Raw genomic sequence first — 20,590 nt, 5'->3', positions numbered from 1 at the left:
ACTGTGGGCTCTAGACTTTGAGAAGCTCTTGTTTTGCGACCCCGAATTTTTCCGACAACGCAGGACACAGTATGGGGGCCAAAAACAAGGATTGAAGGTGCAGTAGACAAGGATTACTTGAGACCATACGGGCAAGTGAGGTTGTACAGATTTATCACGCTACCGCAGGACCCGCCCGGCTGGGCTTAGGCGTCGATGAGACACTGGACGCCTAATAATGGTGGCGGGGAAAGCTGGAAAGCCGCAAAGCCGAAGAGTACACAGCTCCAGCTCCGTATAGCCGAGGTTTCCCACACTTCCCGAGAGTCGGCAGCCTTCGGGGCAGGCTCGTCACCCCCAGTTCCAGCCCAACTTCACATGCTTTCGCAGAGCTCGCATGTGACACGGCCAAGGCCAGGGCTGCGCGACTCGACGGGACGGTCCGTCGTCTAGTAAACCCACAATGTCCGCTGTATCTGCTCTGACCGGTGGCCATTACTATTTGTAATGGCTAATTCGCTGATAGCGCCGAATAGAGAAGCTGCGTAAGCCTTCAAATCCCGTACTGACTCTTCCAAATGTGAACAACGGCGCCCGCCATTTGCGGAAAGGCAGCCCAGATGTGGATGATCTCCGCGCCCGTAGCTCCTGGTGGAGAGTCCAAGATCTCCTACCCAGAGTAACCAGAGTAAGGGAAGAGCAACGATTCTCAACATTCGTCACCTCTCTGGATTTCAGTCTTAGCTAATGTTTTACCTTTAGCTCAACCTCCAGCGCTGAAATTCCCACCAGAATCATGAGTCTACCAGTGAATTCCACCGACGAACCTGACAAGCGAGATGCCGATGAAAAATTAGCAGTCACTGGCCCGTCACCAACCGAGTCCGTCAGCATTGCCTACAATGGGTCCGATACACCAGAGGAAGAAGATGCCAGCGGTGGCGTCGGCAGGGAGATGAGCAACCTTCGCTGGTTTGTGGTATGCGTTGGACTATATCTAACTGCGTTTCTGTACGGACTCGACTCCACGATCGCTGCTGATGTGCAAGGGCCTATTCTGGCTTCCCTCGGGGAGCTTCGCCTCCTACCCTGGGTCGGAACGGGGTTTCTACTCGGCTCAGTGGCCACAGTCTCACTATTCGGCTCGCTATACACCAAGATAGAGGTCAAATGGCTATACCTGGGCAGCATCCTGACCTTCGAGGTGGGGAGTGCGATCTGCGGAGCAGCCCCGAATATGCAAGCCATGGTTGTTGGTCGCGTCGTTGCCGGAATAGGTGGCTCAGGTGTCTATCTTGGGTAAGTAGAGTAATCGCACCGAGCAGGGAGCAAGCGCTGACAAGCGAGAAAGAGGTATCAGCTACATTTCCGTTTTTGTTTCCGCCGCCAGACGACCAATTTACACTGCTTTGATCAGCACGTACGTTACCCATACCGATTAGAGACAATGGACATTGACGAGCATACATACAGATTTTGGGGACTGGGGGCCATCCTTGGGCCAGTCATCGGCGGAGCATTTGCACAGAGCCCAGCAACATGGCGTTGGTAAGCGTGCCTTCCGTAGTTGGCTTCCAAGATCTTTTCTTAATCTTGGACAGGGCCTTCTATATCAACCTCGTACTTGGAGGGGTGACTGCTCCAATTTATATCTTCTGTCTTCCACGCCACGGCACACACCGTCACGAAAAGATCCTTCCTCGTATTAGAAATCTCGACTGGCTTGGTGCAATACTCAACGCTGCGACTTACTCTCTCTTCATCATCTCGTGCACGTACAGTGGCTCAACGTGGCCCTGGAACTCCGGCTCAATCATCGCTCTCTGGGTGATGACAGGAGTAACCATCGTACTGTTTGCACTCCAGCAGTGGACGGCATTCCTCACAACAAAGGAAGATCGAATTTATCCCGTCTGGTGCCTCAAAAGCCGGTCCTTGATCCTATTGTACATTGGAACTGCCGGAAGCAGCGCAGTTTTGCAGTGTAACATCTACTACATTCCTCTCTTCTTCGAATTCACCAAGGGAGATGACGCTATCGCTGTTTCAGCCCGGCTGCTGCCATTTATTTTCCTCATGATCTTTAGTTCTTTATTCAGTGGAACCCTCCTGCCAAGATTCAATGTTTACGCAGTTTGGTACCTCTTCTCCGGCATAATAGCCTTGGCCGGGAGTGTACTCCTGTTCGAGATCTCGACTGGAACACCACCCAGGAATATCTATGGATTCGAGATACTAACGGGAATCGGCTGCGGCCTGACATTCCAAGCCGCCTACGCCATTGCCATGAGCAAGTCGCCCCCTGAGAAGGCGACCTCCATTCTGGGTTTCATCAACGTCGCCCAACTTGGTGGAGGGGCCTTGGCGCTGGCGATAGCAGGAACAGTCTTCCAGAATGTTGGGTTCGACACCCTGCAGACCGCTCTCGGTGGTAGGGGATATGCCGCTGGGGAGATTCGCGAGGCTCTTGGTGGTGGATATTCGGCCATTTTGAACGATGGAACTCCTGAAGTTCGTGCCATCGCATCCGAGGCGATTGGGACGACTATCGCAAATGTGTTTGGCATATCAATTGGGGGAAGTGCTGCGGTGCTTGGGGCAGGACTGTTAATGCGGTGGGAACGGGTGAAGTTGTCATAATCGCATACTTGTAACCGTCTCCACCTTGATGGAACATAGCAATATGGGTCGACACTTGCCTCGTTAGATTTCACCGCGATAAAGCTCAGCCGCGCGTCTTTTGAGAGTGGGCTTCATGCCTGGGCTTCGCCTTTTGCTTGTGGACACTTGTTGTTTCAGTAAGGAAGCCCAGTCTGATCACGCCATATATATATATATAGACTGAGAGATAGAACGCCACTACAGGAAAGCATAATGGACAAAGTCTATTTATTTTCTTTTATTTAAAGCTAGCCAGGTGAAAGGGTCGAGTATCTCACTCTTCGCTTGCAGAGATCTTGACCAGCTGGCTGTGGGCAGCAATCTTGCCAGCTACATCAGCCAAGGGCATAGCACTCAAGATATCAAACACGGAGATGTCGCTTTTCATATCCTTCAGCGCACGATTGCGGACTTCCACAGCTTGTAGCGAGTCAACTATAGAAAAGGGTTAGCATGGTGTCTTCAGAGTTGTAGTACGCAACTGCATTTTACTCACCACCATAGTCATAGAGAGGCTTTTGAGCATCGATCTCGTCCACCGAAACACCCATGGTCGCAGCAACCAAGCTCTTAATGCTCTCCTCGACAGCTGCGACAGCCTGGGCCATGCTTGTCGCACTCGCCAAGAGTGAGCCCACGTCTTGCTTGTTGGAATTATCGCTGTTATCACTGCCAGAATTCGCGACGCGAAGCGCAAACTTCTTGTCCCTCGAGAAGCCATCGATGTTATGATTATGCTCGATGCAGTCTTCCAGACCGAGGACTATCTGAGCTGGTACGCTTTGTCCATTCGTTGTCGAGCCTCGCATGATGGCCCGCAGCACGACGCCGAGCTCGTCAAGATTCGTCTGCAGGCCTCGCCACCCGTGCTGGTATCGACCCAGGTACCCAGCGAGGTCTCCAAACTCACCAGCGTTGGTAAAGTGCGCCGAGTCTGTGACCAAACCGACATCGACACTGGTAGCGTTGATACAGAGATGGTGGCGGGCGTGATGAGCCAACGCGTCCTCAAACGTGTTCCCCGCAGCGTAGTTGGCCTGTGCCGTGTTGCCAATAACGCCGGTTATGGATGAGAGAAGAATAAAGAAGGGTTTATCACCAGGCCAGAGGTTGGCAAGCAAGTTGCGGGAGCCTTTAGTCTTGGGCTCAATGGCACAGCGCCACTGATCAAACGACATGTTATCGAAGATGCCGTCGTCAAGAACCATGGCAAGCTGGATCACGCCCGCAACCCTGCCGCCACTGGCCTTGATGGCGGCGAAGGCTTTGGCAACACTGCGAGCATCGTTGACGTCGCACTTGAAAGCTTTCACCCGAACGGAGCGCTCCGTGAATCTGTCCAGATCGTGCTGATTCCTTGCACCACCTGAGCGGGATAGGAAGGCCAGGTTTCTGGCGCCGCATTCGACCATCCAGTCGGCAATGTGTAGGCCAAGAGCGCCCAAGCCGCCGGCCAGAACATAAGTTGCCTCACGGTCAAGTTTCAGTTGCTCAGCTGGGGGTGGCCGCAAGAGCAATGGGCTCGAATTGTTAAAGGACACGGCAGAGTGCCCTGGTGAAACGGTATCAACCGTACTACCGAGCTTGCTGACGGGCATAATTGTCAGCGGGGATGGCCCCTGCAGGCTGTAGTCTCTGAAAGCCTGTCGAAAGAGCCTCCCGACAGTGGCGGGCCTGCGCTGCATCACGGCGGCGATGTCGATGCGCGAAAAGGTAACGTTGGCTTTACTGCTTGGAAGGAGAGCCCGAAAGCCTTCACCGGTGAGGTCAACAAACTGGCCAAACTCACTCAGAGTCGACATCAAGCCAGGGACATGGGAATGGGTGCGGTGGCTGATAACGACATCAACCCCACGGCTTTCGGTAGTCGCCTGAATCAGCGGCACGAAGTTCTCCAAACCAGCGTCGAAGATGTGGTCTTTAGAGATGCCATATCGCCCAGAGAGGAGATCACGTTCTTCTCTGGTGTCAACCAGAGCAAAGATATCGGCGCCAATAGCGCTGGCAACCTGTGCCAGAGCTTGGCCGACAGCGCTCCCGGCGTCATCCAGCAGCAGTCCTTGCCCGCGACGGAGATGAGCGATCTCGAGGAGTGCATACTGCGCTGTAATAAGTGGCTCAACAAGGGTAACAGCGTCAGGTGGGGCGAGTCCGTTGGGCAGCGGTGCAACCAAGTCCTGATTTTGGCGGAGGTGCGTTTTCGCCGCAGCCTCGGAGAAGACAACAACGCGCTGGCCAAGCTGCAGAGCCCTTACTGAGTCGTGAAGGCGGGCAACAGTTCCGACAGCGTGGCGGACAGAGGTCAATGTCTGGCCCAAGCCGACACCAGAATACTCGACCTTGATCTCGACTTGACCTTCTTTAAGGGGTGATTGGGCCTCATCGTCGGCGATCCAGATGTATGCTTGATCTGATGCCAACTCGCTTGCTGCTAGCGGCTGCCGGGCAGCGCCAAGGGTTGACTCGATTGGCTTTGCGGTATTGTTTGCCAGCTGAAGCTCGTAATCGAAGCCCGCGTCCTCGGTGGCTCGAGGGATATAGACCAGGCCGTTGTACTCGGCGTATTCCATTTCTCCGTCGTCCGGCAGGGACGATCGCCACACATCGAGGACCAGATCCGCGTATTGGGGGCTGGAAATGTCAGCGACTGCGGACAGATCGAGAACAGGCAGGACAGCAACGGGATATTCGTTGCGCATCACGCGGAACAGGCCCTGGGTCGTCGCAAATTCGACCCCGTTCGACCAGCTCTCCATCACACTGCCATGGGTAATCCAGAAAAGATGGCCCACGGTAGAGATGAGTTTCTTAAATGTGTGGAATTGATCCTCGTTCCAGGCGTACACAAGAGGACTGTCAGTTTCAAGCAGAGATATAACATGTTTGTGAGCGAGTAAAGCTATACTCTCCGGAGTAAAATTCGTCGCAGAAACCGAGTGACCGGCTTGGTCAAGCTTTGCCTGAAGCTCCGCCGCAAATTCCCTCTGCGCAACGGACGGCGTCTCGGGCAGGAGGATCACGACCGTGTCAGGCAACTCAACCGGAAGGGACTTTGGTCTTGAACTGCAAAGGACGTAGATATCATCGTCTGCAACGCTGCCAACCCACGTCCTCTCTGACGGAATGGGGCCGACTTCACCTGGGTGACTGGCAGAAGTGAGGCATACCAGAGGAGCCAACTTTGCCAGCGTGGCAGCGTGTCGATCGAGGTCGGAAACACCCAGAGCGAGAACAACATCATTGGCTTCTGGGTCCAGCATCTCGACAGAGAGGCTCTCAGACAGCGTCTGATATGTAATGTCCAGCTTCTCAGTGCCTTCGCCCAGTGTGCTCTTCATCATCTGCGAGATGGACTCGGATGCGGCGACGGCAATAATCGTCTTTGGCCCATACCTCTGGCTGTTGAGGCGACGAAGCACATTGTGACTAGACTCAGATTCATCAAACAAGACAACAAGGACACCGGTGTTTGCCTCCTTCAAGAAAACGGAATCGAGCCAGCTGGTGACTAACCCAGCCGCGTTTCTGGAAGGACTGATCCTCGTGAGCTGCTCGCTGCTGGTGACAAAGGACAAATCAGGAATCCACGAGATGTCAGCGCATTTCCGCGTGGGACGACGGGAAGGAGCAGCATCGGAAGACTCCCCACCTGTGTCAGAGGTCACCTGGCGAAGGGCAAAGCCCTTGACAGTCAGCTTTGGTCGTGTCCAGTCCTCGTCGGAGACAACGAGGTCCGTGATGATCTCGTGGCCAGTCTGGGAGAGTAAGCGACCGTAGCCAGAGTAGAGTGTTCCAACCTCCTTAGGCTGATCATGGGCCACGAAAATCTCGTCAATGCTGTACGGGACCGCGGCTTGCTTTACCGGTTGGCCAGCATCGAGAGATGCAATTACCAAATGGAATATGGAGTCCATGGTTGCTGGATGAATGAGGTGAGGGGTCTCGTACCCTCCGGGCATTGTCGACTTGGTGTCTGGAACGGCCACCGACCCGTACGAGGCCTTTTGCGAGGGCACTGCTGTGAGGCACTTGACATTGCAAAAGGACGGCCCGTATTGCATGCCAATGGCCTCCAGATTCTTGTAGAATGCACCCACGTCGATAGTGATGGAATCTGCCTCGGATAGTAGCGCCCTGCGTGTGGCCAACTGTTGCTGCCACGAGGCATTCACCCCGTCTGGTTCGATATCACTGACTCCCTTCTGGTACACAACAGTAACAGTCCCGGCGCAGTGCTTCCCCCATGGCGAGCCGTTGGTCATTGAATAGACAGTGAAGGCCCATGAGCTGGGCCGTGTTCCGTCGGGGTAGAAGCTGAGGCGCGTCTCCACCGGGGCTTCTTCATCCAGGGAGATGACCAGACCGCGCTCAAAAGTGACGTCGTTCATGCGGAAACCTTCAATCGTCTTGGAAGAGTCGGCAATGCGCAATGCGCCTTCCAATGCCATCACCAGCATGCCCGCGCCCGGGTACAGCACAGTACCGGTAATGATGTGATCCTCAATCCACGGGTTCTCCGAGATGCGCAAGTAGTTCCTCCATCGTGGCTCGAGGCTGTTTTGGGAGTCCTCGGCCATTCCCAGATAGTCGGTGCGCGCATGTGGGGGGAAACGATACGATCGAGACGTGTACGATTCGTGCCAGAACCTTTTTGCGTGGCTCCAAGGATAGCTGGGCAAGCTACAAAGCATTTGAGGGGGGTTACTTCCCGTTGATGTCTGCTGGTTGACTTCAGCCAGCTTGATCGGGCAGCCGGCCGCCCACAGCACACCCGCGGCGTTCAGAGCCGTCTCCGTTGCGTCCTGGCCGCGAACCAGCATGGAGACGTATGGGGCAGACTTGGCAAATCTGTTGTTACTTGCGTCGATAATCTGACGCACGGGCCCTTGAAGAGCAGCGTGGGGGCCAACCTCGAGGAAGCTGCCCCACTGGATTGGCACTGGTCGGCTACCCCCTGCTGCAACTCTCTTATGCTTTAACAGTGCAATCAGTGCCTGTAAAAACCTGACGGGGTTCTGCATATTGTTGACCCAGTACTGAGCGTTAAGCTCCTTTGCTGAAGCAACGATAGATCCCGTAAGAGACGAGTACATGACGGGCGTCTCCCCTTCCACGTCGCCCTCCTTGGGTTTTAGTTCGCCAATCATGTCCAAGTAGGTTGACGAGACCTCACGCATGTGAGGGGAGTGGTATGCAGTGGTGACCTTGAGCTTGCGGGCGAATTTACCATCGCCCGATATCAGGGTTTCCAGCTGAGCAATGGCGTCAACATCGCCAGAGAGCGTCACACTGGATGGGCTGTTGACGCAAGCAACTACGGCCGAGTCGGCGGGGACCTTCTCAAGGTATGCCTGCGCCTCATCCTCAGAAATACCAGCAGCCATCATTGCACCTGGCTTGGAGACTGCGGCGGAACTGACCCCTCGGACGTAGGCCAGCTTTACGGCGTCGTAGTGCGTAAGAAGAGTTGCAGCGTATGCAGCAGCAATCTCCCCGCTCGAGTGTCCGATTGTAGCTTTGGGCATGACCTCCCAGGAGCGAAGCAGGTCAACCAAGGCGACTTGAACCACCGTGCATAGTGGCTGGCTGTACTCCGGGCGGTTGACATTGGCATTTGTTTTCGTGCTCAATTCATCGATTGCGTTCCACGTGCAGCCCAGGTCCTCGAGATAACTTTGGGAGGCCTCGATGCTTGAGCGAAACGTCGAGTTTGCGAGCAGTTCGAGACCCATTGCTGGCCATTGAGCACCCTGACCGGTAAACACCATAACGAGGTTGCTGCCATGGCGTTGCGAGCGAGTCGATGCGACCAGGCCTTTGGATAGCTTTTCTATGAGCTCAGATGTCGAATTTGCAATCGCAAAAGTTCTGTTCTCCAGATGCGTGCGGTGATGCGCAAGTGTAAATGCGAGATTCTCCAACAAGGCTGGATCGTTTTTGTCCTCTGGATTTTGTTGCAGCCATGCATGGAGAGCCTCAGACACTCGCTTGGCTCCAGTCTGGCCCCTACCACTCAAGACGAATAGCTTCTTGCCTGGCTCGTCAGCTCCGTTGACTGATGTGTCCTCGAAGCCGGAGTCTGAGCCAAAGTCACCGATGACAGTGTTGTGCCTGCCCTCCAGTCCCCTGTCATGGAGATAATGGTACGCATCGTCCAGGATAACGTGAGCGTTTGCTCCACCAAACCCAAAGGAGTTGACACTGATTCGACGCAGCCCTGGCGTGGGCCATCTGGCGACTTCGTCTGGGAGCGTAAGATGCCAGTCAGCCAACTTGAGTTTTGGGTTGATGCGCTCCACGCCGAATGTGGGGACCAGCATTCCTTTTTCCAGTAGTAGTATGGATTTGAAAACGCCAGCCAGGCCAGCACATCCCTCTGTGTGGCCCACCGTGGGTTTGATGCTTCCAATGTGGAGAGGGGGCTTTCCAGCTGCGCGTCGCGCTGCACCCAGGGTCGACGCAATTGCAGTAAGCTCGAGAGGGTCACCAATGGGCGTTCCTGTCCCATGGCACTCGAAGTACCCTGTTTGCGACAGATCCAGGCCGGCGTCCTCGTAGGTCTGGATAATGAGTTCGGCTTGCGCTGTGGAGCTCGGTTGAGTGACGCTGGGGGTCTTGCCATCCGCGTTGACTCCAGATCCACGAATCACTGCGCGGATTGTATCGCCGTCGCGTAGAGCGTCTGAGAGACGCTTGACGACCATAGATCCAATGCCGTCACCACGGCCATATCCATTGGCCCGGTCATCGAAGGTATGTGAGATGCCTTCAGGGCTGAGCATGTGCATTGCAGTCAGCTGGTGTGAGGTATTGGGGTTGATGAGAAGGTTGACCCCCGTAATGAGTGACTAGACAAGCCAAGTAATAAGTTACCATGTCAAGATGCAACCGGCTGTGGTGTCTTAGCATACCATGTTTGTTTCTCTCAGCCTCAAGGACTGACACGCCAAGTGCAGCGCGTAGAGTGAAGAGCTACAAGCAGTATCGAGCGTCAAGCTGGGGCCTTTAAGGCCAAAGAACCAAGACACGCGATTCGCGGTCATGGCTTCGCTTAGTCCGGTTGCTGCTGGATGGCCGATATCGTAGATGTCATGCAACGAGATCATTTCGTAGTCGTTTGTCATGCAACCGACGTAGCAACCCGTACGGCTGTTTATCAGGTGCTCCATGGGTATCCCAGCTACACGCCAATTAGCAGCAGTTTGGGACTAACAGAGATGCACGGAAATCGCACTGACCATTTTCAAAGCTCTCATAAGATACTTCCAGCAGCATTCTCTTCATGGGGTCCATAGAAGCAGCTTCCTTTTCCGTTACAGAGAAAAAAGGAGCGTCAAAGTGGCCAATGTCCTGCTCCAGAAAGTAACCATGCTGTGGGAGAATGCCGCCCTTTCGGTCTGGATCGGGATGATGCCACATGTTGCTATCCCACCTATCGCCGGGGACTGCACCATGGCCAGTCTTGACCTTGCTGATCATATCCCATAGTGAGTCTAGAGAGGATGCTCCACCAGCGAAGCGACATGCGGCTCCAATAATGGCGATGGGTTCCTGCTTGTCTGACGGGGAAAAGTCCATGACGAAGGGTCAGTGGCTGCGACTGGGTGTAGATTTGGCACTGGATGAATAACGGTCACACTGTGGCCACGAGTAGGACACAGGATGAGAAAAACAGGCACGGACATGTAGGCTGACCGCACACGACCTTATCAGCAGTTCAGTTAGAGGTCGCTGCAGTGATTTTGCATGGCCCCTGTGTCTTAAATACAAACCCACTTTGCCCACAGCGTTCAACACGTTGCACAGCTTATACTACAGCTCCGGTGGATTCATTGCGTGTGCGATAGAGACATATGGAGCGAGGATATACTGGATCGCCCTGGCTCTAAAGGGCATAGCGTGGCAGCGACTGTCTGTTCTGGTTGGGGCCGCCCACGACGGAGACTCGATTCGGGCGCGGCGCGCTGCATTGGGCGATGGCCCGGTGCGCTCGAAGCATTTCCCCACAAATAAGCGAAGCACGGAATCAGCGCTAAGAATACTTGTTACCCTCAAATTACCAAGTGCGTGACTGAACCTAACCATGAGGATCCTCTGTCTGCATGGCGCTGGCAGTTCCGGCGCCATTCTCGAACGGCAAATGTCCAACCTGCGGCGCGAGCTCGATCCCAGTTTCGAACTCATCTTTGTAGACGGGCCCTTTGAGTGTGCAAGAGGACCCGGTACGTGAGCCGTGAGGCGGAGACACCGTTGTGGTTTGTCGCTAACATATTGGGCTCCAGGCGTCTCAGAATTCCAGCCGGGTCCATACTATTCTCACACTCAAGGCTACTCTCCTTCCGACATCGCTCAGGCGGTCCGTTACCTCGAAGACACCCTTGAAGATGAAGGCCCATTTGAAGGGATCTTTGGCTTCAGTCAAGGCTCAGCGCTCACCTTGTCCTACTTCCATCAGCAGCAGACGGTCGGCAGCCCGATCGCAGTCAAGTTTGCTTGTCTTTTCTCCACCGCCATGCCATGCAGCTCGGATGCGAACATGGGCCACGGCATCATATCGAAGCTGCGAGCAAGGGGATACGACGTGACGAACAGAGCCGGGCCCATAGGGAAAGACCTGACGAGCGAAGAGCGAGAATTTGTCGAGATACTTCAACGAACAGTCGTCGAAGCCGGCGCGAAAGACCCCCAATTTCCGTGGACTGATATGGATATATATCGCTACGGAGAGTTGGACGAGATTCCTCGCGTGATGTATTCATCGGCGCTGACACAAAAGATACAAGTTCCAACCATCCATGTTTGGGGCCAAAATGACTTTGAGTACTTGATCCAAATGGCGCAGCTTTCCAGGACTCTTTGCGAGCAGTCTGTTTCCAAAACAGTTGTACATAGCGGGCTACACGACATGCCAAAGAAACAGAGTGAGATCAAAGCTGTACTTCGAGAAATCAACTGGGCTTTAGCGCGGGCATAGAGAAGGGGATAGACTACATATATATATTTGCGTCACTTCTCGCCTGCACAGCGATGTTCTATGATTGTTGTAAACCTCTGTTTCAGTCATAATGGTAGTTATGAGCCATGATAACGTACACCAGGCCAATGGTCGCTTGTGACTTGCTGAGCTCTTGCCCGACGCCGAGTTGGGAGGATCTGGCGGGCTCTCCACATTTGGCAAATCACCGTACGACCGTTGATATAGATTACAAGCCCGGGCGCCGTATTTGAGGGATACCCTAGTCCAAGTTAACTACCAAGACGACGATGAGAGCTGCACGAGTCCGACCCACCTCACCCGAGGGAGTCCCATATGGGTTTCCCGGGAATATTGCCCCATCCTCGGCCATCGAAGTCCACGACAACATCCCCAAAGCCCAGATAACGAAACCGGGCGAATTGTTGATCCAAGTCAAGGCCTCCACTGTGTACAAAGATAATCTCGAGTGGAACGAGCTTTACCCGCCGAACCATGCAACATTGGGGAATGACTTCTCCGGGATTGTCGTCGCTGTGCACGAGGGCGAAACGACTTTCCGCGTCGGAGATCATGTATACGGCATGACGCATGCCGGAAGGGGAGGAACGTGGGCAGAGTACGCCATTGTCACGATTGAGGAAGCAGTCAAGAAGCCAGATAACCTGTCGTGGGAGGAGGCTGCTGCCATCCCCGGAAGTGCCCTCACTGCTGATCAGGCACTGTTCAAGCATGTTGGCCTCGAGACTCCAGCAAAGAACGGACAAAAGCGTGTTTTAATTACCGGAGCAGCGGGCGGCATTGGCACGTTTCTAGTGCAGTTTGCCGTACTTGCTGGCCACCACGTTGTCGCCGCTTCCAGCTCGAATCAGCGGAACAAGGTCTTCCTACAGAGCCTCGGAGCTCATGAAGTGGTCGAGTACGGTGATCTCACCACTCTAGACAGAGTCGACGTGGTAGTTGACTCGGTCGGAGCCCAGGTTCTCGCAGACTGCTGGGCTGTCGTCAAGCCGGACGGTACCCTCTTGTCCTTTGACGCCTGCAGCTGGGGTTTTAGGGAAGAACACAACAAAAAGGGTATTAGTCAAGGAAAGGAGGGTGTTCGGGCACTGTACATGATTGCTGAGCCTTCAGCGGAGAGCATGGCGCGTATCACCGAACACGTCGCCAGGGGTAATATTAGGGGCCACGTATCCAAAGTGGTGTCTTTGAACGACGTGCGAGAAGCTTACGAATCCGCTCATTCCAGGGGAGCCGGGCATGGGAAGATTGTGGTGCTGATCTGAATGTACTTGGTCGTTGATTAAGGTGCCTGTTAGAGCGTATGTGCAAACACATAGTTCATTCGACACTCTCCACCGGCAAAAGGCAAGAACGCTGCGAGTCTGATAAGTATAGAAAAGAGTATAATCTGAGACATCTGTATGAGGATGCGGCTTAGGGAGGTCAACATAATCTATAAAGCTATAGAGGCATACGCTACAGTGCGGGTAATTCCCAATCAGCCTCGTCTGCCCTGGCTACACCCATACGCTGGCTAAGGGTGACCCAGGCACCACAATAAAGCAAAAGTCGAAAGGCTTTGGGGTCTGCAGCCTCACCCCAGGCAATCCCCATGGCGTCCTGGATCGTGGTCCAGCTAACAAAACCCAGGCCCTCTACAGCGTCTCGTGTCAGCAGGGCCTTGAGCTTTCGATACAATGGCCCGTCCTTCCCCCATCGAGTGGGAGCCAGGAACGGGTGCTTTTTTCGCCTGTACAGTTCATCCGTTATATAAGGATGTACTGCCTCGCGGAGGATCCATTTTTCATTCAGAGATTGCAACGCAACGCTGGACTTGGTCCAGATCGGGCCCACTTCGCCGGAGTCGCTTGCAGTTTCCGCCGTGTAGCGCAACTTGGCGCTTGGAGGCAATCGGTTGACATACTCAGTGAGGTGATGGTCGAGAAATGGCGTGCGCGCTTCGACACTGTGTGCCATCTCTGTGCGATCGCCCAGGCATGACAGCAAGACGTTGGCCAACGAGTTCTTGTTCCACATGTACATGGAAGTATGGAGGGGATGCCATCGGGTCCGCATCTTGGCTTGGACGGTTTTTGGATACGAGTTGAGAATGGTTCTGCGGCAATCGTCGCTGCCTTGTCGTGCTTGTATCCACGGCGCAAAAAGGGAGGCGCTGGGATGCCACGCGAGCAGATTATCGCTCATGTCTGCTGCCCCCGGCCCTGCGATGCTTGGAACAGCTGGTCTATTCTTGTACGCGGTGGCACCACCTTTTTGCCAAATGCCTTTCATCTCCCGCTGCGCCGATTCGAACATTTGGCTCCGAAGGCTACTGTTTTGAGAAAAATGAGAGTCCGGGAGGGCTTCATCGGCTTCGCGGAGGAACTCGCTGAAAAAGTATGGATAGCCCGCAAAGTGCTCGTCGGCGCCTTCGCCAGTCAGGACGACCTTGACGCCGTGTTCCTGCGGCAATGTGGACAGCGCAAATTTGGCCACAAAATTGAGGTCGAAGTGGTGGTGCTCACAATGGAAAACAGCGTCTTCGAAGTTCTCAGCCAGCGTCTCCTCGGTGATAGTTCTCTTGATGGTCTTGACTCCAAGCCATTCAGCGGTGCGCTCGGCAATCTCTGCTGGCTGTTAGTTTGTACAGCACAAGTACAGGATCACCAGCCACCAGGACTTACGCGACTCGTCGTAGCCCGAGATTTCCGGGAAAGCCACACTAAAGCAGGTCACACCAGTGGTGTGTTCGCTTCCAATCTTGGCATGTTCCTTGCGTGCAAGATCAGTGACGATCCCCGCGATGGCCGAAGAGTCGATCCCCCCGGAAAGGTAGATGCCAACAGGCACATCGGCACGCAGGCGGAGACGGACAGAGTCGACAAGCCGCTCACGAACGCCAGCTACCATTTCGTCCATGGTGCGTATCTCAGGTTTTGTCTGCGGAAAGAGAGTGAGCTTTAGGTTCCGCGCACTGATGCTCCAGTGGACCAACCTTGTCTTCGTATTCAGCATCCCAATATTGGACCTGTCGCACGCCGCCATCTTCCGTCGTTTCAAGATAGTGTCCTGGTAGCACCTTTCGAACACCGCGGAACAGCGTTCGGTCGTCAAACATCCAACCTGCGTCGGCAATTGCGCAAACATCCCAGCGAGGACTCCAGCCGAAAGGTAAGAAAGCCTTGGCCTCGGACGCGATGAGGAGGCTGGACCCGAGTCGAGTATAGACCAGGGGCTTGATTCCATAACGGTCGCGTGCCGCAATCAATCGTCGAGAACCTGGGCGGTCATCATAGAGCACAAATGCAAATTCCCCTCGCAGATGGGCAAAGAACCCTGGGGCACCAAAGACTTGGTAAAGCGCCAGCACAAGTTCGCTGTCGCTGTCGCCCTGGAAGGCGTAATGGTGAATGGTTTCGCACTCATACCGTAATCGATCATAGTCGTAAATCTCGCCATTGACCACAACGTGAACGTGGCCGTCGCTGCTGTGGAGAGGTTGACGCCCAGCAGATGATAGATCGTTGATGGAGAGCCGACAGTGGCCCAGCCCGACCTTCTCGGTCTCATTTATCCAGACCCCGGAATCGTCAGGGCCGCGGTGGGCAATCACATCCAACGAGGCTTGAAGCTGCGTCGCAAGAGGATGTCCTTCCCTGTTGGTCGTGATGCGGGGCCTGGATTCCCCGTTGCTGGTAACACCTGCATGTTTCGCGTAGCCATTCCTAGCCGGTGCAAGCGAGAGACACGCAGAGATTCCACACATTATTGATGCTTCTTAAGATACCCTTGATAGTTGGAACCAGGTGCACGAAGACACTGACTTTAATAAGTTATACCAGCGGCACTGCTGGTGTCCACATGGTAGTGATGAAACTAACCGTCCGCGAGTTACGCGAGATCCAGCAACAGTAAAACAAACTAGGGAAGCAGCCGCTTACAATCTGGTCACAACCGGTTTGGCCATGCAGGATGGCCTGGCGGGCCTAAGCAAATCGGGGCCGCCGACGGGATCAGCCAAATCTGGCCATGGCGACTTAAGAAGCAACGCAGGCGCGAAACTGCGAATAGAGTATGTACAGGGTCATCACTACAAACGGCATTCAACACAGTTCAGAACCAAGAAACATCTACACTGTTAATCTGGATGCATGCGCCTCGTTATTCCCGCGTAGAAATTCAAGGGCCTCACGACCAAGAACTCGGGATCGTACACGACTGTCTCCGGTGACGAGTCGTCAAATTCGTATCGGTAGACCAACTCGACCAGAACTATCTTGACCTGGGTCAGCGCCAAATTGAAGCCCACACAGCCGCGAGCCCCTGCTGCAAATGGAGTGTATGACCCTTGGCGAGCCATTTGCGTCGCAAGACCTTGCTGCGCCCACCGGTGCGGGTCAAAACGCTGCGGATTCTCCCAATGGGCTGGGTTCTTGTGTAAACTCGGAAAGCAGGCAATGACAATGGAACCCTTGGGGATCAGGTACCCACCGGGCAGGACCGCATCTTGTTTTGCGTTGCGTGCTGTCTGAAAGCTGGGGCTATGAAGACGCAGAACCTCTTTGACGAAGCAGTCGAGAAACTTCATCCCATGGATGTCATCGTAGGTCCATCGGCCATCGTTACTACTACGGTGGCTGCTGATCTCCTCGAAGAGTCGTTGCTGGTTACCAGGATACCGCACGAGGGAATACAGAGCCCAGGAGAGCAGAGATGAACTGGTGGTGAACCCCGCACCACAGCTCACTACCACATTGCCGAGAACCAGCTCATACGGGAGCCCTTTGCCCTGCTTGTCGCGCGCACGGTACAAGAAGTCAGCCACGCAGGTAGCGCTCTGAATGGCAGTGGGCTCGGATAAACCGAGGGGAGGACCGTCCGCTTGCACGCTCGCCTTCATGGCCTCTTCGGTTGTATCCAGCACTTGCTGGCGGACACTTTTCAATTTGACGGTATCGCCAAAGGGAAGATATTTGATCCACTGCGGCCGCATGGATGATTTCTTCATCAGCGAGAGGTACTGGCCAAAGAGCCGAACGGGAAACGACGGCGGCGTCTTGGGCGACTCAAAATGCTTCAGGTCCTGATTGAGCATGACTCGCCAGACAATCTGAGCGGCGAGCTTGAACATGTACTGGTAGACATTGATTGCGAGATTCGCGTCGGCCAAGTGATCGAATGCCGGAAAGATGGATTGAGCCGCATCCTGAATCAGTGGCAGAAAGTGGGCGATAGCTCGTGGCGACATCGTGGGAGGCACAAATTTGTGGCTCGGCGCAAAAGCTGGAGATGCGCTGTCGCAAGTAAACAGGCAGTCCTGGTCCGCCATGTAGTGCAACGGGTGTGATGGGTCGGACGTGGTCTTGGTGAAGAGGTGATCCTCGCGCAGCACGTGGCGGGCAATGGCGGGGTCGTTTGTGTGGTAGATGGTGGTTCCCATATTGACCGTCTTGATCATTGGCCCGTAGAGCGAGAATAAGCGGTCGTAGTTTCCGAGAACGTCTGGATACAGCTCGTAGCGGTTGCCAACGAACGGGATAAGGCGAGGCCCGGGAGGCTCGCGGATGGACTCATGCGCTGTCGCTCGCACTTCGACATTGTCTGTCGTCGTAGCCACGCTCTGGAGATCCGATAACGGGTTCCCATTTTCGTCGACAAGCCATAATGCTATCGCGAGTTAGCCAAGTCTGCAATGATCCCCTGAGAACGGGGGGCAGTGCGCACTCTTTGCATCGGCAAATCCAAAAATTTCAGCCAAGGTCGCTCTGAGTTGCTCAATGCTGGGGAACTTGGAGACGTCGAGGGTGTGAGCATATGTATCGGTTTGTTGTCCGATGTGGAACTTTTGATACATGTTTCGCGACCACCCTGCACCGAATGTACGAGCAGAATCAGACGACAGTCAAGCAGTCTGGCAAGTTATATGCGCATGACGCTACGCTCCTGATTTTGGTAGCGCGGCCAGAGATTGTTTTCGGAAGCCCGTTGGCGGTTGTCCACGTTGGGTTTAGTGGAGAAATGTTTACTGGCAGTAATCATGATCTCCTTCTCCCAGAGAACGTTCTTTCCCTTGTTCCGACATTTCCTCTCTACTGGAACGCAGCAACCATCGCACCCATGACCGCCCATCCAGGCGAAAGCATCACAGTCGAGCAATTGGCGGACCACACTACCCTACAGTCGTTATGGGTCGCGGTTCACGGTGTTGGTAGTTCACCAGCGTTATCCTGTCAAATAATCATGCTTTAAAGCTGACCAGCGCCCTAGTATACGACTTGACAGCCTTCAGCTCCGACCACCCTGGCGGCATTGAGGCACTCGAAAACTGCGCAGGAACTGACGGTACCGAGGCGTTCGAGTATGCCGGCCACAGCGAAGGAAATATCGCCAATATGCAACAGTACCGCGTCGGCAGGCTTGTCGGAAGCCGTGGACGAGCTGGTGCAAGTTCGCACCATCCTCGAAATGCAACTAGGAAGCAAAATCGGAGTGGTGCACTCGGTATCAACTGGCCCATTGTCTATCCATGGGCGAAACCGGCAGTGACGCTATTGACTGCGTACGGTGCAATGGTTCTTTCATACCGCCACCTTCTCCCAAGATTTGGAAACTTTCAGGATATACTCCCAATGAACGCCGACCTACAACCTGGACATGGAGTCTTGACAGGGATTGCAATTGCTTCATCACTCAGCTTCCTTGGTTTTAGATACCTTGATGGGCTATTTCTGTCGTCTTTTGACTATCAGAATGATGTATTTAGTTTTCCACCCACCATACCAAGAAAGACCCGAAGATAGATGAGACTGTGTTACGTTGGGCCTTCTGGGTTCTGTCGCCCAAAGGCCTGCAACTGTTCTTCCCAACATTCTGACGAGGCTATCTTACCAATGCCTGATGGATTGTCGTCATCTCGTGGTTCTCTTGTCGCCCAACGGTATACTAAGATACTATAACGTACTGACTATGCAAAGAAATATCATTTAATGCCACATAAACGATTCAGAGGTTTGATTCAGCAAACTACCACCACTCCAAATTCTTCGAACCCCCCAATTCTACTCCACGACTTGATCAACCAAACGCGACAACCAGTTGGTCATTTGTTCCTCTTCTCCAAACAAAGGTACAATGGGCCAGCCTGCATTGCAAAATGCTCATACATGCCTTGTTCAAAACCAGCTACCGGGTCAGTTTTGCTAGGGGCAAATTTCAGATTGTAGTGCATGACCAGCCTCGCGATTGTGACCCGAATATTGGTCAACGCAAGATGCTTTCCGGCGCAATTCATGGGACCCAGGGAGAATGGCGCTATTGCGTTCTTGTCCCTGACCAATTCCGGGAGACTGTACCACCGTTCAGGGATAAACTCATTCGCTCGCGGGAATATGAGTTCGTCTGTTCCTGGGTCAGTGGAGAGTGGACAAACTTATGCACGGGTCTGTAGCAACTACTTACCTCGCCCGATGACGTATTGGGGCGCGATCAGTTGTGTTCCCCCAGGGATAAATCGGCCAGCGATTATGGTGCCCTCTGGTGGGGACAGCCGTGTCGGGTGACTGGGGCTTGGTGGCCACATGCGCAGTGCCTCCTGAACAACTCCATTCAGCAAGTTAAGGTTCCTGATTTGATCATCCATCACAAGCTCGTCCGGAGACTCCGGAATATACGGCCTCAACTCCTCGCGCAGCCTGTCCGCAAGCTCCGGCCGTTGAGCAAGAATCCACAGGATGCAAGACATGGTGATTCTGGTGGTATCGCTAGGTGGGGAGTCAGTCAATCACTCTGTGCTCAATCACGGGTTGCCCATGAGTATCGTACCTTCCAGCGTTAATAAGCAGATGAGATTCTCCAGCCAGAAGGTTTATGGCAGCCTCATCGAATACTTTCTCGTTCCTCCGGTACGGGGCAAACAGTGCGCTCATAACGTCTGGGATCTTAGGCTCGTACTGTGTAGATATGGTGAGCGGTAACCCTGATCACAAGCAAGTGGATGGGGTCGAACCTCCCATCTCCTACGCATTTCTTCGGTGCAGTACTTCAACATGACCTTCAAGTCCTTATTGCCACCGGGGAGTGCACGCAGAATGTGGAAAAACCACATTGGCAGATGAATGCCAATAACGCTCATTCCGTTGTCCAGGATATCCATTGCCCAGTGTTTGTCCTTGGTGTCTAGCATGCCGAAGGGGTGGCCGAAAGACAAATCGCTCAAAACATCCCACGAATACAACCCTAACCAATGGTTCACATTCACCGGCTGCCCAGCATGAGCATCGAGCTCATGCATGAGTTTGGCCCGATAGGGATGAATTCTTGTCTCGTAGCTCCTGACAGCTTTTGTAGAGAATGCTTGACTCCAGACCGAACGCAGTTCGGCATGCCCGGCAAAGGTCCGGCGGAGAAGGACCGAGTCTTGTGGGCGAGTAAGGTCGTACCAGGGGCCTTTTTGACACACCGAATCGGCTCCGAAGATCTGCTGCACCGCCTTGGGGTGGGTGATTGACAGTTCTTGGGTGCCAATGCGCACAAAGTAACCATACTTTTCGTGCAGCTTGTGTAAAGTATTATACATTTGCATCCGTCTAATGGAGAACGTCATGTAGAAGCTGCTGATTCGTGCGATCCATGGTCCAGGGAAGACGTTGAGCGGGTGTCGGAAAGCACGGTAAAAGAAAAGACTCGCATACAAGCCCAATAGAAAGAGACCATCGTACAGGCATGATCGTTTCAGAGCCTCTTCCAAGGCAAAGCCAAGTCGATACTGCAAAGCCGCCAAGGCTGCAAAGGCGACTGCGTGTATTTGGATGTAGGTCATGCCATGCAAGTGATGTTCGCCACGGTTAAAGTACCCCACGTAGCAGATGGCTCCAGCGGCCAAGGCGAGCGCTTCTAACGCGAATTGCATCTTGTGGGAATGGATGATGCCAGAGTGGAGGAGCAGTGACTGTAGAAAACTTAGAGATCTAGAAG

At 53.9% G+C, this 20,590-nt stretch overlaps 7 protein-coding genes across 7 annotated transcripts; 4 read left to right on the top strand and 3 right to left on the bottom strand.

The window, feature by feature from the left end:
• Positions 1 to 195: 195 nt before the first annotated feature.
• On the top strand, positions 196 to 2,619 carry ATNIH1004_011614 (uncharacterized protein; the record flags this gene model as incomplete). The annotated part of the gene is made up of 6 exons (XM_033576176.1): positions 196 to 419; positions 516 to 524; positions 742 to 1,278; positions 1,331 to 1,399; positions 1,453 to 1,527; positions 1,581 to 2,619. The coding sequence occupies 6 exons, from the start codon at positions 196 to 198 to the stop codon at positions 2,617 to 2,619; spliced, it is 1,953 nt and encodes a 650-aa protein (XP_033422031.1).
• A 295-nt stretch (positions 2,620 to 2,914) lies between these two features.
• On the bottom strand, positions 2,915 to 10,218 carry ATNIH1004_011613 (type I polyketide synthase; the record flags this gene model as incomplete). The annotated part of the gene is made up of 4 exons (XM_033576175.1): positions 2,915 to 3,075; positions 3,137 to 9,488; positions 9,552 to 9,820; positions 9,879 to 10,218. 4 exons carry the CDS (start codon positions 10,216 to 10,218, stop codon positions 2,915 to 2,917), a joined length of 7,122 nt encoding a protein of 2,373 aa, XP_033422030.1.
• A 505-nt stretch (positions 10,219 to 10,723) lies between these two features.
• Positions 10,724 to 11,614, top strand: ATNIH1004_011612 (uncharacterized protein; the record flags this gene model as incomplete). The annotated part of the gene is made up of 2 exons (XM_033576174.1): positions 10,724 to 10,862; positions 10,923 to 11,614. 2 exons carry the CDS (start codon positions 10,724 to 10,726, stop codon positions 11,612 to 11,614), a joined length of 831 nt encoding a protein of 276 aa, XP_033422029.1.
• Positions 11,615 to 11,904: 290 nt separating this feature from the next.
• On the top strand, positions 11,905 to 12,900 carry ATNIH1004_011611 (NADP-dependent oxidoreductase; the record flags this gene model as incomplete). Its single annotated transcript, XM_033576173.1, has 1 exon — positions 11,905 to 12,900. One exon carries the CDS (start codon positions 11,905 to 11,907, stop codon positions 12,898 to 12,900), a length of 996 nt encoding a protein of 331 aa, XP_033422028.1.
• Positions 12,901 to 13,093: 193 nt separating this feature from the next.
• ATNIH1004_011610 (uncharacterized protein) lies at positions 13,094 to 17,471 on the bottom strand (the record flags this gene model as incomplete). The annotated part of the gene is made up of 6 exons (XM_033576172.1): positions 13,094 to 14,244; positions 14,302 to 14,557; positions 14,613 to 15,342; positions 15,559 to 15,678; positions 15,832 to 17,284; positions 17,342 to 17,471. The coding sequence occupies 6 exons, from the start codon at positions 17,469 to 17,471 to the stop codon at positions 13,094 to 13,096; spliced, it is 3,840 nt and encodes a 1,279-aa protein (XP_033422027.1).
• A 23-nt stretch (positions 17,472 to 17,494) lies between these two features.
• Positions 17,495 to 18,417, top strand: ATNIH1004_011609 (cytochrome b5-like heme/steroid binding domain-containing protein; the record flags this gene model as incomplete). The annotated part of the gene is made up of 2 exons (XM_033576171.1): positions 17,495 to 17,825; positions 17,885 to 18,417. 2 exons carry the CDS (start codon positions 17,495 to 17,497, stop codon positions 18,415 to 18,417), a joined length of 864 nt encoding a protein of 287 aa, XP_033422026.1.
• Positions 18,418 to 18,716: 299 nt separating this feature from the next.
• Positions 18,717 to 20,525, bottom strand: ATNIH1004_011608 (cytochrome P450; the record flags this gene model as incomplete). The annotated part of the gene is made up of 4 exons (XM_033576170.1): positions 18,717 to 19,015; positions 19,076 to 19,377; positions 19,439 to 19,566; positions 19,623 to 20,525. The coding sequence occupies 4 exons, from the start codon at positions 20,523 to 20,525 to the stop codon at positions 18,717 to 18,719; spliced, it is 1,632 nt and encodes a 543-aa protein (XP_033422025.1).
• Positions 20,526 to 20,590: the final 65 nt, after the last annotated feature.

This window comes from Aspergillus tanneri (assembly GCF_003426965.1).
Source record: "Aspergillus tanneri strain NIH1004 chromosome Unknown AapTan_8_pilon_pilon_pilon, whole genome shotgun sequence".
In the NCBI taxonomy this organism is placed as follows: Eukaryota; Fungi; Ascomycota; class Eurotiomycetes; order Eurotiales; family Aspergillaceae; genus Aspergillus; species Aspergillus tanneri.
Note: the sequence above shows the minus strand (reverse complement) of the source record. Positions and strands in the feature narration are given on the sequence as shown.